This window comes from Papio anubis, chromosome 8 (genome assembly GCF_008728515.1).
Source record: "Papio anubis isolate 15944 chromosome 8, Panubis1.0, whole genome shotgun sequence".
Lineage (NCBI taxonomy): Eukaryota > Metazoa > Chordata > Mammalia > Primates > Cercopithecidae > Papio > Papio anubis.
The window spans coordinates 62,954,778-62,972,750 of record NC_044983.1 but is presented as its reverse complement, the minus strand read 5'-3'; the positions used below and the strand labels follow the sequence as shown (position 1 = coordinate 62,972,750).

The following is a 17,973-nucleotide window of genomic DNA, read 5'->3' as shown; positions in this document are numbered from 1 at the left end:
GGTTCTTGTGCTTCTGTCCTTTGCTTTTTCTATGGAAAATGTAGAAACCATTTCATAGGCTGATTTTATGAAACACAGCTCTGTTCTCTTGCCTTAATATTAAGGCTTGACTTTAAATGCCCCCACAGACTGCTGTGCTCTACCATATGGCTTATCTTTAGTGGAGCATTCATTACTAGAAATAGAGTGACCCCCTCAGAGGCTATGGAAGTGAGTAGGAATTGGGATGCCCTTTCTCAGAATGGATGCTCCCCCGACCTTCCACCATCACACCAGTCCACAGAACCTGTCTTATTACTGATGATAGTTCTCTCTCCTGTTGCCTTTGTTCTCCGTTATTTCAACACCTTCAGAATCTATTGCTTCCCTTCTGTGTGGTTCCATCTCTGCTTTTGTTCTTTCTTTACCTCTGTACTGTTTGTCATTTGCTTTCTTCTCAGTTAAAAACTCTTTTTTTCTTTGTTTTTGTTTATGTGCCTTTTCTTCTCCTATACTATTTACTTTTCACTCTATTAGTGGGTGGCTTGTTTACAACCATTGCCTTCCATGAGAATACCTGTAGTTTGAGAAATCAGCTGACCAAATTCATATAGTCTGGCAGTTTTCATTTTTGTTTATGTGAGAGCTCTGTAGACGTTGTATATCTTTAATTTCTGGGTCCAGTCTAATCCCTGGATTAAGTGGGGCCATATTACTTTTGATTTTTCCCCCAGATTGTGTTTTCTGCCAGATTTTGGAATTACTGCTTCATTCTGCTGACAAGAACAATATAGAAAATCTTAAGACATTTCTTTAGCAGGAACTCACATTCTGAGTCATCGTGTTACCAGTTTCTAACTGTTTTTCCTGTATTGTTTTTTACTCATTGCCAGGACACATAGACAGACATGCAAGGACACTAGGGTTAAAAAATCATGATATACTCAGAACATGTAGATTGTGATAGTAGGAAAAAAGGAGAATATATTTAAAGGGTTGAATATACGTTTTGCTCAGGTAAGTGTGAGGCAGTATAGAAAAGTGGTTAATAGCATAGACTCTGTAATCACCCTGTCCTGGTTTGAATCTTGGCTTTAGCACTTAAGTTATTAAATATCTTTATCCCTCGGTTTCTGTGTTTATAAAATTGGGGGTTTAATAGTACATGCTTTGTAAGGATCAAATGAGTGAATATTGATACTACACTAGAAAAGAACCCACCTTGTGATTGGTAGCTATTACTGTTATTACTGTGACTACTGTGACCTGCTCCTGTCTTTAAAATTTTCCTTTTTATCATGCAAATCATATTTCTTGCATTCTAAGTTGAGGAATGTCATCCTTCTTGAAAGTGACTTCAGACTCTTGGTTACAAACCCAGAATATGGGTTAAAAATGCAGATTTTAAAAAAGGAGGACTAATGTGTTTATGCTGAAATCGTTTATGAAACTTTGAAACAAAAAAAGAGCTCAGCAAAGAAGAATGGGCAAAGCTAGGCAGTGTTAGCTTAACTCGAAATATTTGAATGCCCTAAGGAAAGTGGTTTGGCCAATTCTTAGGTAAACTGAGACTATGTACAAGGTTATATTAAATCACTTTTAGTGTAAATGAACTTTCTAATCAAATATACTTCACTGGTAAAAATGAGTCAAGTTTTTCATTTTAAGAACTTCAATGCTAGTCGATAATCAGGAAAGAATCTGTAGTATGCCAGTTATTTGTTAGTTTTACAAATTAATATTTTTCTTATTCTTAGAATCTCATATCTATCTGGAGTTTGTAAATCTAATAAAATTACGGCAGTATATACTCACTCTAATAATAATATTGAATGCAAACTGGTTCATATGGAGTAGAGGTGGAAGGGAGGGAGAAGCATCCAGACTACACTTGTTATTAAACTAAATGATGAAAAATACTCATTTGAGTACCAATTTTTTGTTCCCTTAAAACATAAAAATAGCTAGTACCCCATGCCACATACTTTTCAATTGGAATAAGAACAGTAATTTATACATTTTTTAAATTGTGTTTTATTTTCCCTAGAATATTCACAGGATCTACAAGGCTAGATGGAAATGCTATTGGTAAGTATGGGCATTTATTCTACTTCGGAACTGGCTTTGGGCTAAAATAACTTTAATGTTGAGCTAAAAAAATATAAATATATTTATGTTACAGTGGATTTTGTCCGTTGGCTCTGTGCTGTGTCTATGGATGAATTACTTTCCACGACACACCCAAGAATGTTTAGTCTACAAAAAATAGTAGAAATATCATATTACAACATGGGAAGAATAAGATTGCAGTGGTCTCGAATTTGGGAAGTTATTGGAGATCATTTTAATAAGGTATTTGAATAAGTGTGGTATTTGTTTACATTTGTAGTATGTTTTTTGTTTAGAATGTCTTTGTAATCAAATTGAGCCTCTTTCCCTTCCAAGCAGTTATTTATTACTTTTTAATATTAAATTAGAAAACCCTGTGAATGGTGTTTTTCTTTTTAGAAATTATTACTCTGGGCTTTAAGAATTTGATGTAAAATGTCTGTTTTTCTTGTTGAGAAATATTTTTAGCATATTTAATCCCTTAATGGAAAATCTTAGGATTTACCTATCTATGCTATTCTATGCTTTTTCTAAGACAAAAAATAAAGAATTGCAGATTTTTACTGCTGATATTAATTAGCATCTTTTATTTCTGTCACCATTACAGGTTGGGTGTAATCCTAATGAAGATGTAGCTATTTTTGCAGTAGACTCCTTGAGGCAGTTGTCAATGAAGTTCTTAGAGAAAGGGGAGCTTGCTAATTTCAGATTCCAGAAGGATTTCTTAAGACCTTTTGAACATATAATGAAACGGAACAGGTACTATATTTGTTGAATTGCTTAATAGTAGGAAAATCTTGTTGTTTTCCACAGCAGGGAGAAAAACAGAAGAAAGGGGGAAAAACTGATGAGTTTTATCTGTTTGCATATCTAAGCAATTATATTAATGTTTTTAGGTCTCCAACAATTCGAGATATGGTTGTACGGTGTATAGCACAGATGGTTAATTCTCAAGCTGCTAACATTCGATCTGGATGGAAGAACATTTTCTCTGTATTTCATCTAGCTGCATCTGATCAAGATGAAAGCATAGTGGAACTTGCATTCCAAACAACTGGGCACATTGTCAGTGAGTATTGTCTTAGCTGTGTTCAAGTAAAAGGGAAAAAAAAGCAACCTTAATGTGTTAGGAAGATGAGTCAAGTAACAATAAGATTATGGCCTTTAAGTTTACCAAGTTTTGTCTACAGAACCCCAGAGTAAATAAAAATAATTAAATTACTATTATAGTTAACATTTATTGAGTATTTACCATATGGCAAATACTGTATGCACTTTTCACGTAATTTCTTTGATCTTCACAGTTAAGCATCTTTATTATCCATCCCTTTTTTCAAAATGGATTAGGAAACTCAGCCCCAGAAAGGTTAAGCAGTTTATGTAAGGTCACAGAACTAGTGATGGAGATGGTCTTGAGACCCACAGAGTATTAAAGCAAAGCCTTTATTTTTGACCAGTAAGTACATTGCACAGCCTTCTTCAAGGAGGAGTCCCATTAAGTTCAAGGGGGACTGACTGAAATACTAAGATTATAAGTTAAGCCTATATAGAAGATGACAGTGATGACCATCAACATCAAGAGTCATGGCATCATCATAGCTGTCATTTATTGCATGCTTGCTTAAGTATTATGCTAAGCACTTCACTTACATTATTTTGTGTAGTGCTTACAGCTATCCTGTGTATATTATGATTATTTCCATTTTATATCAAGAAACCGAGATACAGAGAGGTTAAGTAATTTTGTATATTCATTCAGCCAAAGTTGAATTGGTACGTACTGTGTACCAGTCACTGTATTAGGGGCTATGTTTATAATGTAAACAAAACAGACAAGTTTTACTATTCTCACCACTCAGGACAGTCAGGTTAAGTGGGAAAGATAGTCTTGAACTTCATATCTGTTGGATGTCAGAGCCTTTAATAACCTTTAAGGAAGTGCATTACATCTAGATGTTGGTGTATTTTTGGTACAGCTAAGAATAATTGAAAAATTATGGTAATATGTATTTTTCTCTATTTTAGCCCTTGTATTTGAAAAACACTTTCCAGCGACCATTGATTCTTTCCAGGATGCCGTGAAGTGTTTGTCTGAATTTGCGTGCAATGCAGCTTTCCCAGACACAAGTATGGAAGCAATTCGACTTATTCGCCATTGTGCAAAATATGTGTCTGATAGACCTCAGGTATAGCGTCATTTAGTAAACAAAATTTTGCAGAGTATTCTTTCCAATTTGAAATCTTAAGTTTGTTTGGGAATTGAGGGTATATGAAGCATTTATTTTTCAGTAATTCGAAAAATAATCTGAGCAGCCTGATTCCGAGTTAGGATGGTTAGTGATTATAACTAACCATTATTGAAAGTGTTGGGTATTTTTCTGAGTGGTTTTCATTAAATTGTATTAACTTGTTTAATCTTCTAATGACTTTATGGGATAGATAGTGTTATAGCCCCATACGGATAAAGAAACTGAGGGAGGCACAGAGAAGTTTCAAAATGTGCCCATAGTTTCAGGGCTAGTAAAGTAGAGCTAGGGTTTGAGCCCCAGCCTGTGTTTGTAACCATTCCCTACAGTGCATCTTGTCTGTCTGTGCTGTGTAATACTGAAGCTGACTGACTATGGATGAGAATAGGCTTAAGCTCTGAAGTAAAAGGTTGAATTGAAAATCTAGCTGCCATATTTAACTTGCATATTTAAATCTGTCTTTGTAACTATCATAAGACAAAGTGATGTATCGTAGATTTGGTAATAAGATTTTATTCCATACTAACATGGACCGATCAGGTGCTTGGTACGTTTCAGATATGTCAACTCATTTTACCTTCATACTTCCCCAGTGTGGTTAATGTGACTGTGTGGTATCATAACCATTTAAGTGATAAAAATGGAAACCTGAATTAACCTGGGTAATGATGCAGAAAACTGGTGACAGTTGAAAGTGAAGCTAACTTTTGGATGCTAGTCCAGAGCTCTTTATAGGCAGTTATATTTTGCCTGCTTCAGTGGCACGTATACTAAAATTGTCAGCAGTTATAGTGCCCATTTTTTATAAATTATTGTGTATTAAATTGCTCACTGGTTATTTGTGAAGCATTTAAATTATTTTTTGAGAAGTTAATATATTAAATGTATAGGTGTTATGTTTTGCCTTTAATAACCCTACGTTTTTTCTTGAAGGCTTTCAAGGAATACACAAGCGATGATATGAACGTGGCACCTGAAGACAGGGTGTGGGTGAGAGGATGGTTCCCAATTCTCTTTGAGTTATCCTGTATCATCAATAGATGCAAATTAGATGTAAGAACCAGGTAACAATCTATATTTGTAATTAAAATTTTGAATTTATTTTGACTTTAATCACATAACTCTTCTTTATAAACACAGTCTCACAGTTAAAGACCATAAAATCAAGTGTTTTGTCAAATATATTAATTAGTAGATAGGTATATTTTTAAATATGTTCATATTATTTTAAAATGTTAACCTAGAGCAAAATAAAAATGGAAATACTACATTGTTTTTAAAATATTTGATTATAGCCTCCTTTTGATTTTAGCTTCTAAGTTAATTTGATCCTTTAAACATTCTGTCTTTTCATATATTTGTTTCCAATAATAAATTGAAGTTAGTGGCAAAATTTATTTTATTTCCTGATGAACGATAGAAGAATTTTTAAATGCACATCCTTGGTGAGTTTTAGGTGAAGAACCATTTCTTTTTGTAATCTGATCAGTAACATAGTTTGGAATAATATAGAACTATTCAAATAGAACTCTTTCAAAAGTATATTGCCAATAAAAGATCATTATGAACATATAGTCAATCTGTAAAGGAACTATTCCGGGTATTATGTGACTGGCCAAGTGCTTAACACACTGTTCTTAGGTCACAGCTCACAGGACTCCCATAGTAGTTTTTTACCCTGTACTTTGCCACATTGAAATGGCCAGCTTGTGTGTCCTAATATCTGTCAACCTCTAAACGCACCGTGAGTTCAATTTTATGGTAAACAAAATCTTTTAGGAATCTTCCCTTCTCATTTGGAAGAATCTTCTGTTATTTGGATGTGTAACTTTATCAAATTTTTTGAATTTCTAAAGGTAGCACAGAATGAATCTCTTCTTTTTCACCTTATGCCAGAACCACACCCATGCCCCACCAAGGTTAAATTTGACTTACATCTCAAGAAATTTTTCATTTTTATAGTATTATTTGTTACAACAGAAATTCTTATGAAATAGATAATCCAAAATAGGACTTAACCCTTAGGAATTTTAATTATGAGAGCACTATAGAAAAAGAGTTTATTTTATATTTAGACACAGTGGATTGTTTATCAGTGGGCCTGTTAGGAAATTGTTGAAATTCAAGATAGCCCCATTTCAGTTGTCCAGCTGCCTCAGTGGAGCGGCTAACGTATCATGACTAGCAGGTCATGAAAACTCAGCACCCTCTCCCCTCACCCTTTATTTATTTGTAGAAGTCTGTTTGATGGAGGATTCACCTGCTTTCTTAGCCTTCTGTTGCTTGGCACTGTGATACCTTATTTCTCACCATATTCCATGTTCAGATTATGGGTAGATACTAGTTGTTAAAGATGATATGTGTGTTCTAGTTAGTAAAGGAGAGGGAAAAGATCAGTAAACTTTGTTCAGTGATGGCCTTTGATTTTTCCTACCTCATCCCAGGATATGTATGGCCTGCTATTTAGCTTCCATTTTAAAATGTGGGCCGGATGCTGTGGCTCACATCTGTAATCCCAGCACTTTGGGAGGTCAAGGTGGGAGGACTGTTTGAAACCAACCTAGGCAACATAGTGAGACCCCATCTCTTTGAACAAAAAGTTAACTAGGCATAGTAGGCATCCATCTAGTTCCTGCTGCTCATGAGGCTGAGGCAGGATTGCCTAAGCACAGGAAGTTGGGGCTGTGGTGAGCCCTGATCACACCACTGTACTCCAGCCTAGGCAACAAATTGAGACTCTCTGTCTTTAACAACAACAAATAGTGCAGCACTATAATTGGTATAACACTGTGTGGAAAGAACTTCTCGTGTGCATTCTTATTTGATTCTTCCAAAATTCTCCAGATTTGGGGATAAATACCAAAAATTAAAGTCCCAGATGTAGTCAGGCATCATTTAATGACAGGGATATGTTCTGTACAATGCATTACTAGGCAATTTCAACATTGTGTGAACATCATAGCATGTACTTACACAAATCTAGATGGCATAGCCTGTTGCTCCATGGGTACAACTTGCACAGCATGTTACTGTACTGTAGGCAGCTGTTAATACAATGGCGTTTGTGTATCTAAACATATCTAAACAGGCTGGGTGCAGTGGCTCACGCCTGTAATCCCAGCATTTTGGGAGGCCAAGGTGGGCAGATCACTTGATGTCAGGAGTTCGAGACCAGCCTGGCCAACATGGTGAAACCCCACCTCTACTAAAGACATAAAAATTTGGCCAGGCATGGTGGCTCATGCCCATAATCCCAGCATTTTGGGAGGCCCAGGTGGGCGGATCATCTGAGGTCAGGAGTTCGAGACCAGCCTGGACGACATGGTGAAACCCCTTCTCTACTAAAAATACAAAAATTAGCCGGGTGTGGTGGTGCGCACCTGTAATCGCAGCTACTCAGGAGGCTGAGGCAGGAGAATCGCTTGAACCTGGGAGGCAGAGGTTGCAGTGAGCTGAGAGTGCCACTTCACTCCAGCCCAGGCAACAGAGTGAGACTCTGTCTCAAAAATAAAAATTAAAAAATACAAATACAAAAATTAGCTGGGTGTGGTGGCACACGCCTGTAATCCCAGCTACTCGGGAAGGTAAGGCATGAGAGTTGCTTGAACCCGAGAGGCGGAAGTTGCAGTGAGCCAAGATGGCACCACTGCACCCCAGCCAGGGTGACAGTAAGAGACTCTGTCTCAGATAAAAAAAAATTCTATGTGTATATATATACATAGAAATGGTACAGTAATGGCCGGGCGCGGTGGCTCAAGCCTGTAATCCCAGCACTTTGGGAGGCCGAGACGGGTGAATCACGAGGTCAGGAGATCGAGACCATCCTGCCTAACACGGTGAAACCCCGTCTCTACTAAAAAAATACAAAAAACTAGCCGGGCGATGTGGCGGACGCCTGTAGTCCCAGCTACTCGGGAGGCTGAGGCAGGAGAATGGCGTGAACCCGGGAGGCGGAGCTTGCAGTGAGCTGAGATCTGGCCACTGCACTCCAGCCTGGGCGACAGAGCGAGACTCCGACTCAAAAAAAAAAAAAAAAAAAAAAAAAATGGTACAGTAAAAACATGATATAAAAGATAAAACCTGTATAGGGCACTTACCATGAATGGAACTCACTGGACTGGAAATTGTTCTGGGTGAGTCAGTGAGTGAGTGGGGAGTGAACGCAAAGGAGGCCTAGGACATTACTATGCACTACTGTAGGCTATAAACACTGTAAACTTAGGCTACTCTAAATTTATGAAAAGATGTTTTTCTCCAGTAAAAAACTAACCATAGCTTACTGTAAGTTTTTTGCTTTATAATTTTTAAAATTTTAAAAAACATGACTCTTATATTAACATTTAGCTTAAAACACATTGTACAGCTGTACAAAAATATTTTCTTTATATCTTTATTCTATAAGCTTTTTTCTATTTCTATTTTTATTTTTTACTTTTTAGACTCTTTTGTTAAAAACTAAGACATAGACACACACATTAACCTAGGCCTATACAGAGTCAGGATCATCAGTGTCACTGTCTTCCATCCCCACGTCTTACCCCACTGGAAGATGTGTTACTTCAGGGGAAGTAACACATAAGGAGCCGTCATCTCCTATGATAACAATGACTTCTTCCAGAATACCTACTGAAGTACCTGCCTGAGGCTGTTTTCCAATTAACTTTTTAAAAATGTGTAAGTACAAGGAGTACACTTGCAAATAATGATGAGAGGTGTAGTAAATTAATCATTAACAAAATTGTTTATCATTATATGACTGGCAGTGCAGTAGGTTTGTTTACACCAGTATCACCATAAACATGTGAGTAAAGTGTTGCCCTACGATCAATGAAAGCTACAACTACAATGTCACAAGACAATTGGAACTTTACAGCTCTATTATAATCTTAGGGGACCACTGGCTTATGTGCAGTTCATTGTTGACTGAAATGTCCTTATGTGGCACATGACTGTATTATTTTTCCCTACACCAACTATTTAAGTATTGCTTTAAAAAAAAAAAAAAAGACATTTTCCACATTAAAAATCCTTGGAAACAATTGATCTCTGTGTTTACTTTGGGCCCTGGAAAAAACAGGATTGCCCATATCCACTTACTCCCAGCCATGAGAGGCAGCATCCTGTTACTTGGAGTGGGAGGGCATCGATACAGAGCTCAGCAGATGGAGGATGAGGGAGCCTTGTTCCATCGCAAGGAGGGAACTGTGGGTTTAGCATCAGTGATGGAACTCTGACAGGCGTCCCCTGTGGAAGAGTTTCTTTCCCAGGAGTTTCTTTACTATGGTTTCTTTACCATTGCTAGTATTACATATTAGATATCTTAGGGATCCAATAGACCAGTGTGAATTTACTGTAGGTCTGAAGTATTGTAATGTTATTTTACACATTCATTTAACAAAAACTTGTTGAGAACCTACTATGTATGAGCCATCTACTAGGTTTGGGGATAGCATAACAGCAAATGAGTTCAGCTCTATTCCAGTCCTTATGAGAGCCTTTCAAAGAAAATTTTGTTCTGTTTTACTCTCAAACTTTTGGAAACATAAGCCATTTCTAAATTGGAGGATGCCTGTGTTTTCCCAGAAAAAGCAACAAATAGAGAAAAGATTAAAGTTTCTAATGGTTACATAAAAGTATTATTTCAAGAAACAGGAAGGAATGAAGAAGAAAGTTTTGAGTTTCAGTTTTAACACTTACACAAAAGCTACTCAATGTGATGCTAAGCAATTTATTTAGCAAATATTTATTGTTTGCCTTCCAGGCAATGAGCACTGCTGTGTGCCTGGGATATAGCAAGAAATGAAACACAGAAAGACCCCTTAGTGGATTTGTTTTGTAAATCCTTTTGTTTGGGGATGTTGCATGAATAAGGCTTCTAGTATTGGGTGAAAATCCCCATAGTTCTTTGAAAAAGATTTTCCAAAATCCAACTTTTGTTTTGTTCTTAGACTGCTATATATGTATTTTCTTTTTTGGCTGTAGTACCACAAAATTAATATTCACTCAAACAATTATCGTTTTCAATCTGTAATTCCATTTACAGTTTTTAAATGCTGCAATGGTGAGGTAAGAGTAAAGGAAAAGTAAAATTAAAAAGTTTACGACCAAGACCTTTGGAGACTTTTTTTTCCTGAATGATATATCCTAAAGGAACCTGTTGTTCTTACAACTTAACTTTTTTAAAACCCAGTGTCGTGTGTTAATTTCAGACTAGTTTTAAGCTTTCTGGTTTTAGTAGCTTTGTGAACTATAAAAACTATTTTAGGAGGAGTATGCTTTTTTGTATTACAGCTTTCTAATTGTGTTTTGTCATTTTAGGGGTTTAACAGTAATGTTTGAAATAATGAAAACATATGGCCACACTTATGAGAAACACTGGTGGCAGGATTTATTTAGAATTGTTTTCCGAATCTTTGACAATATGAAATTGCCAGAACAACAGACAGAGGTAAGAGGATACACAATTTTCATTTAGCTTAGTCAAGTTAAAAAATCCTCAGTATTATCATCAATACATTTTAGTGTTTCAAATTAAGTACAGAAGAGAATTCCTAGAAAATTTTTCTTTAAGGCATGAGAATATAATACTATGTCTTTATAAATAAGAACACTGGCTGGGCACAGTGGCTCACGCCTGTAATCCCAGCACTTTGGAAGGCCAAGGCGTGTGGATCGTCTGAGGTCAGGAGTTTGAGACCAGCCTCACCAACATGGTGAAACCCCATCTCTACTAAAAATACAAAAATTATCCGGGTGTGGTGGCAGGTGCCTGTAGTCCCAGCTACTTGGGAGGCTGAGGCAGGAGAATCGTTTGAACCCGGGAGGTGGAGGTTGCCATGAGCTGAGATCGGGCCACTGCACTCCAGCCTGGGTGACCAGCGAAACTCCGTCTCAAAAAAAAAAAAAAAGAATGCTATGTGGGGGATAGAACTGAATTAATGAATTGATTTTTTTGTTCTGTTTTGTTTTTAGTGTTTTTCTGACTTTTCCATTTCTTTTCCTCGTTTCGACAGTCAAAACTATAAAACATCAGTAACTTTCTTTCTTTTTTTTTTTGAGACGGAGTCTTGCTCTGTCGCCCAGGCTGGAGTGCTGTGGCCGGATCTCAGCTCACTGCAAGCTCCGCCTCCTGGGTTTATGCCATTCTCCTGCCTCAGCCTCCCGAGTAGCTGGGACCACAGACGCCTGCCACCTCACCCGGCTAGTTTTTTGTATTTTTTTAGTAGAGACAGGGTTTCACCGTGTTAGCCAGGATGGTCTCCATCTCCTGACCTCGTGATCCGCCCGTCTCAGTCTCCCAAAGTGCTGGGATTACAGGCTTGAGCCACCGCGCCTGGCCAATAACTTTCTTTAGTATTATATAGAGACTTCTTTTTTATGTAAAAAGTAAGGAATACAAAGTAAATTTTATTTATTTCAACATATTTTACTATGAACCAGTTACAATATACATTTTAGGAAACGTGTCAAGAGAGCTTCATATTTTCCCCTTTTGTTCCATACAGCAGTGTTAAATGCAGACTTCTGTGATTATTTTTTATGGGTTTGAAAAAATAAATTACACTTATTTTGTATAGCCCTTTTTTTTATGGTGTTTTCAGATAACCATACTTCAGGAAAGTCATTTTTATTTTAAACCTATGCTAACCCCATTTGGACAAATTCTTACCTCCTTATTTCCCTTTCATGTTCTGTCATGGTCTAGAGCAAGGCCGGCTGTTGCTATTCATGCACTTTGAAAAATCATAATGTTAATATCAAGATGATACGGTGATGGTTTTTTTTAATAATCAAAACAAATAGTGCCAAAAATAGTTAAATTATTGTATGCATAGATGGTTATGGGATAATGAGGAGCAATAGATACCAGATTTTAAGTTAAGGTGAATGTAACGTTCTAGAGGGAATTCAGTGGTCTAAAAGGAACACTGACAGCCTTACATTTTAAATATGAAAACATTTGTATATATATGTGTGTGTATATATATGTATATCTTTTTAAATCATAGTAGTTGATTAATGGCATGATGTTCATTAACGACTTTTTTCCCCAGAAAGCTGAATGGATGACAACAACTTGCAATCATGCACTTTATGCAATCTGTGATGTATTCACTCAGTATTTAGAAGTACTCAGTGATGTACTTTTGGATGATATTTTTGCTCAGCTCTACTGGTGTGTGCAGCAAGGTAGGTCTGTACCAGATATGTGACACAAAGTGTTAAATGTGACCCTGGTAATATATAAATGAATTGCTCTTTTCTTTCCTAGACAATGAGCAGTTAGCACGATCTGGTACAAACTGTTTAGAGAATGTTGTTATTCTGAATGGTGAAAAATTTACCCTAGAAATCTGGGATAAAACTTGCAACTGCACACTGGATATCTTCAAAACCACAATCCCACATGCGTAAGAAGATTTTATACAACTTTACATTTATATTTGTATATTGAATGAGTTGGAGAGTGACTAGTGATTAAAAGTTTGATAGTAACTACTGATTTCTCATAACAGAAATCCTTTTAAGCTTGTCTTACTCTTATATGGATTTAGATTTATTACAAACCAAACTGCTATAAACTATAACAAATACATGAATTAAACTATTTGTAAACCAAAACCTTTAGTCTAGTTATCCAAAATTTGGGACATAGTGAAGTGATTCCTCTGACTTTTATAAGATTTTATTTATTCAGATCAAACCAAGCAGTGGTTTTGAATTGGGAAAAAAAAAATCTCAGCCTGTTTCTGTTACTGATCTTTTAATAATCTAAGGAAAATGTATTTACACATATTTCATATTTTATAACAGCTTGTCATTTTTCCCTAAGGGATGAGTGTGAAATGGAATTATAGTGAGGCAGGGTTTTTTGTTTTTTTTTTTGAGATGGAGTTTCATTCTTGTTTCCCAGACTGGGGTGCAATGGCGCGATCTCAGCTCACCACACCTCCGCCTTTGGGTTCAAGCGATTCTCCTGCCTCAGTCTCCCCAGGTAGCTGGGATTACAGGCATACACCACCATGCCCGGCTAATTTTGTATTTTTAGTAGAGATGGGGTTTCTCCACGTTGGTCAGGTGGTCTCGAACTCCCAACTTCAGGTGATCCACCCACCTCGGCCTCCCAGAATGCTGGGATTACAGGCATGAGCCACCACACCTGGCCAGTTTTATGAATTTTTTTTTTGAGAAGTCTCTTACTTTGGAAAATATTTGATATTAATACTTAGGGAAAGGAGGTTTAAAATTTTTAAAACTTATCAGAAAGTGTTTTTTTTAATGTAAAACTGGTGACTATGTTACCCTTTTAATTATATTAAACGCCACTTAATTTTTTTCTAAAAGTACATGTTTAAACTTTTTACTAGATTTTTTTTAGGAAATTGCTCTTAGCAGTAGTCAAAGATGGACTATGTAGTTGGTATGTTCTTGTTACTTTCTTGGGCCCATTTCAAAATATGCTGGATGTGGCATGTGGCACAGCCCCCTAATGATTGATGTGGTTTTGGTATCTTAAAGGCTCTTGACCTGGCGGCCCACTTCTGGAGAAACTGCCCCCCCACCTCCATCTCCTGTAAGTGAAAAGCCATTGGTAAGTTTTAATCAGTAAAGTATATTGAAATTAGTTATTTGTGATGAGTAATTTTATTATGGGTCAAAGTCTTACATGTAAGTGTCTCAATCCATTCCTACTATTAAAAAAATATCTGAAACTAGATTACTTATAAATAGAAATTTATTTTTTCACAATTACGAAGGTTGGGAATTGTACGATCAGGTGTCTGGTGAGAGCTGCTCTCTGCTTCCAAGATGGCACCTCGTAGCTGCATTCTCACATGGTAGAAGAAGGAGGGACAGAAAGGGGCCTAGATAGTTCCCTCCAGCCCTTTTTTAAGGCACTAATTCTCATGGCCTACTCCCCTCCTAAAATCTCTACCTCTTGATACTGTTGCATTGGGGATTCAGTTTCATTATGAATTTAGGAGGGAACACAAACATTCATATCATTGCGATGCATTCGTCTCTTTTAAGAAGATGGTATAAATTTGCTGTCCAGAATTGTGAAGTTAGTTCTGTGGTCAGTTTCACAGACAATTAATATGTGTCTCTGTTAAGTGCCATGAAGGGAGTATTTTAAATTATTTTTAAATATAGGACATCGAGTAAAATGATTTTTTAAGGGTTGCGAGAGAAAGATACCATATTACGTAGCTATCTCCATGCAAAGCTGAAGATATTGTTGGATAGTATTTAAACTTTTTATTTTTATATAATTTCACCTTATAGAAAAGTAACACAAAACAGTACAAAGAATTCTAATATTCACTTCACCCAGTGTATTGGTTTCCTAGGTCTACCATAAAAAATTACCACAAACTTGGTGGCTTAAAACTATAGAAACCTACTGTCTCATGGTTCTAAAGACCACAGGTCCTAAATCAAGGAGTTAGCAGGGCCACATTCCCTCCAAAGGCTCTAAAGGAAAATCCTTACTAGCTTCTTCCAGCTTCTGGTGGCTGTTGACAACCTTTGGCATTATTTGGCTTGTTCACATATCACTCCAATCTCTGCCACCATCTATCCATAGTCTTCTTCACTGTGTGTGAATTAAATCTCTACCTCTCCTTTTTGTTTTATGAAGACGTTAGTCATTGGATTTAGGGTTTACCTGAAATCCAGGATGATCTCATCTCAAGATCCTTAATTACATCTGAAAAGACCTTATTTCCAAGTAAGGTAACATTTGCAGGTATCAGGGGTCAGAACTTAGACATACCTTTTAGGGGCCAATATTCATCCTACTGTGGTCTACCCACTGACACCTAAAAATTCATGTCCATCCCATTGGCAAAAGATGGTCACCCCATTCTAAGGTCCCCAAAAGTCTAAACTCATTACAGCATCAATACTATGTCCAAAATCCCATATAAATACCATCGGAAGTCCCTAATCTGATCATCTCAGACATCTACATTAAGGATGGATGACACTCTTGAGTGTGATCTATTCTGGGGCAGAATTCATCTCCATCTGTGGACCTGTGAACCTAGAAAATAGGTAAAGTAACTTTTAAAATACAGTAGTGGGACAAGCATAAGATAGACATTCTCATTGCAAAAAGGAGAAATTGGAAGGAACAAAGGATCACCAGTCCTAAGCAAGGTTGAAACTTAGCAGGGACAATTCTGTTGAGTTTTAAAGCCTGAGAATAATGCTGTGTGGCTTAATATTCTGCCTTCTGGGGCCATGGCTTACTTCTTTGGGCCTGAGCCCTACACTATCGGTTGTTCTTTTTCTTAAAGGTTAGCACGTTTGCAGCTCTGTTGACCCATTTTCTGCCTGTAGAATCCTAGAAGTCAGCCTCCCTTCCTTTTATTGTTTCTGTCCCTTTCATTCTAGGCTGGCCATATGTCTGCTGGTATATCATTCTCAAAATCCTTGTGAGTCTTCTGTATGTGTTAAGAGAAACCATGCCATTAAACAAGAGGGTGATCCATACATCTTTCTGGATAGTCCTGTTATGTTCCTGGCTTCTGCTGAGATGGTTGATTGGATCCACTAGATATATACCTAATCTCTTTGGCAAAAAGTCGTTCAGCTATTATAGCCTTGGCCTTCTCTCCAAAGCATGCTTTCCTAACAATTCATTTCCTAATTGTAGCATCCTTTTCCATGTGGATAGGCCAAGATCCTCTCAAATCATCAAGTGGCAGTTTCTTTTTGCTTAACAGTTCTTTCATCAATATATCTTGTTCTTGCATTGTACTATAAACAGCAAGGACAAACCAGGCCACGCCTTCAACACTTTGTTTGGAAATCTCCACTACATGTCATCACTTAGAATTCTGCTTTCCACCCAACAATTCAGCCAGGCTTTCTGCCACTTTACAACAAGGATCACCTTTCTATTAGTATCTAATCCCATGTTCTTGATTTCCTTCTAAGACCTCACCAGAAGTACCTTTTAACATTCTTATTTGTACCAATAATCTGTTTGATGGCCATACATGTCTTCTCTAAGATGGTAGAAGCTTTCTCTCACACATTGCACTCCCTTGTGGGTCCTCACCAGAACCACATTTGACATCCATATTTCTACCAACAGTCTCTTCAGGGCAATCTAGGTGTTTTGTATCATGTGTCTGAGAACTCTTCCAGCTTCTACCATTGCCCAGTTCCAAAGCCACTTCCACATTTTTAGGTGTTTGTTACAGCCACATTCCATTTCATAGTATCAAAATCTTTATCAGGGCCAGAGAAACAAAACCAACAGTAGAGATAGATATAGATAGATTTAAGGAACTGGCCTATGTGATTGTGGAGGCTGGCAGGTTTGAAATTTTGTAGGACAGGCAGGCAGGCTGGTAAGCCTTGGGCAGGTGCTGAAGCTGCAGTTCACAGGCGGAATTTCTTCCCCGGGAAAACCTATTTTGCTCAGTTTTGAAGGCCTTCAACTTATTGGATAAGGACCATCTAGATTATTGAAGATAATATCCTTAAAGTGAACTGACTATAGATGTTAACCACATCTATAAGATACCTTCAGCTCAACACCTGGAATAGTGTTTAATTGAATTAATTGTTACTCATTTGACTTAAGTATCTGGCTTAAGTACATAGGATATTGGTATTGTGTCCTAGCCAAATTGACACAAAAGTAATCATTACACCAAGTTTCTCCAAATGTTATTTTACATTTGTTTTTACCAACTCCTGCTTTCCTCCCTCTTTTTATCTTGCTACCCCGCCTCCCACACACACAATTTTCTGAAAATTTTCCGCCTCCACACACACACAATTTTCTGAAAGTAATTTGTAAATATAATGCCTACTTATCCCTGACAATCAAAAAATTATCCTTGAAACAGTAATCTACAGGTCTTTTCAAATTTGTACTGTTCTCCCAATAATACCTTTGAATTTTAAAGCCAGGAGGCTGTAAAGTAACAAACTAATGCCCACTGACCAGATTTGTTCCTCACAACTTTTAACTTTCTTAACAAATTGCCAACAGTTAAAGCAGATTTCACAGAAAAGTACCATTCTGAACTGCCCTTGAGAACTGGGACGTCTGTACTGGGCCTGTGTTGCTCCGTGACTCTTGTGCTGACGTCCGTTCAGCACAGACCCGGTTATTACTTAGGACGTCCCAAAAATTCTCCTCATTTACATTGGTTAGTGAGAAAAATTGAGAAAACAATATACCTAACATCCAAAAATTCCTCTAAAACAGAGCAAGGTCTTTAAATCCCTAATTTTGTGACCTAGTTTTTGTGCAGGTTTAGTTTTCTGGAGAGAACATTTTAGAAATCATCAGACTGTTCAAGAGGGCCAGTGACCAAAAATATTTAAAAACTAGTGCTTTCATTTATCTTCAGTAAGATAACACATTTTTAATTCTGAGAACTGAGTAATTTCTTCCTTAAAATACAGAAGTCCAAGCTAACGTATTGTTCTGATTATTACTATTTCTGGTAACACAGGCCCATCTTCCTTTCACATAGCAGGTAAGGTTGCTGCAGGCTGGGACTGTTATGTCAGAACAACAAGAGCTAAGCACTCCTCCTGAAACCAGGTTCTCTCATCTCTTGAGTATGCTGTACCTTTATAATGAAAGAAAGCTCGAGGAGTGGTAGGG

At 37.1% G+C, this 17,973-nt stretch overlaps 1 protein-coding gene across 5 annotated transcripts in view; it reads left to right on the top strand.

The window, feature by feature from the left end:
- ARFGEF1 (ADP ribosylation factor guanine nucleotide exchange factor 1) overlaps window positions 1-17,973 on the top strand; it is a 144,946-nt gene that overhangs the window by 112,179 nt on the left and 14,794 nt on the right. For 4 of the 5 annotated variants that reach the window (XM_009213136.3, XM_031669602.1, XM_021942402.2 and 1 more), the window contains 10 exons: window positions 2,027-2,067; window positions 2,162-2,331; window positions 2,696-2,847; window positions 2,985-3,157; window positions 4,114-4,274; window positions 5,268-5,398; window positions 10,653-10,782; window positions 12,389-12,524; window positions 12,607-12,745; window positions 13,854-13,926. In XM_009213136.3, the coding sequence (XP_009211400.1) occupies window positions 2,027-2,067; window positions 2,162-2,331; window positions 2,696-2,847; window positions 2,985-3,157; window positions 4,114-4,274; window positions 5,268-5,398; window positions 10,653-10,782; window positions 12,389-12,524; window positions 12,607-12,745; window positions 13,854-13,926 (1,306 nt within the window). The remainder of the gene's footprint in view (window positions 1-2,026; window positions 2,068-2,161; window positions 2,332-2,695; window positions 2,848-2,984; window positions 3,158-4,113; window positions 4,275-5,267; window positions 5,399-10,652; window positions 10,783-12,388; window positions 12,525-12,606; window positions 12,746-13,853; window positions 13,927-17,973) is intronic. The other variant, XM_021942403.2, reaches the window with a different exon arrangement.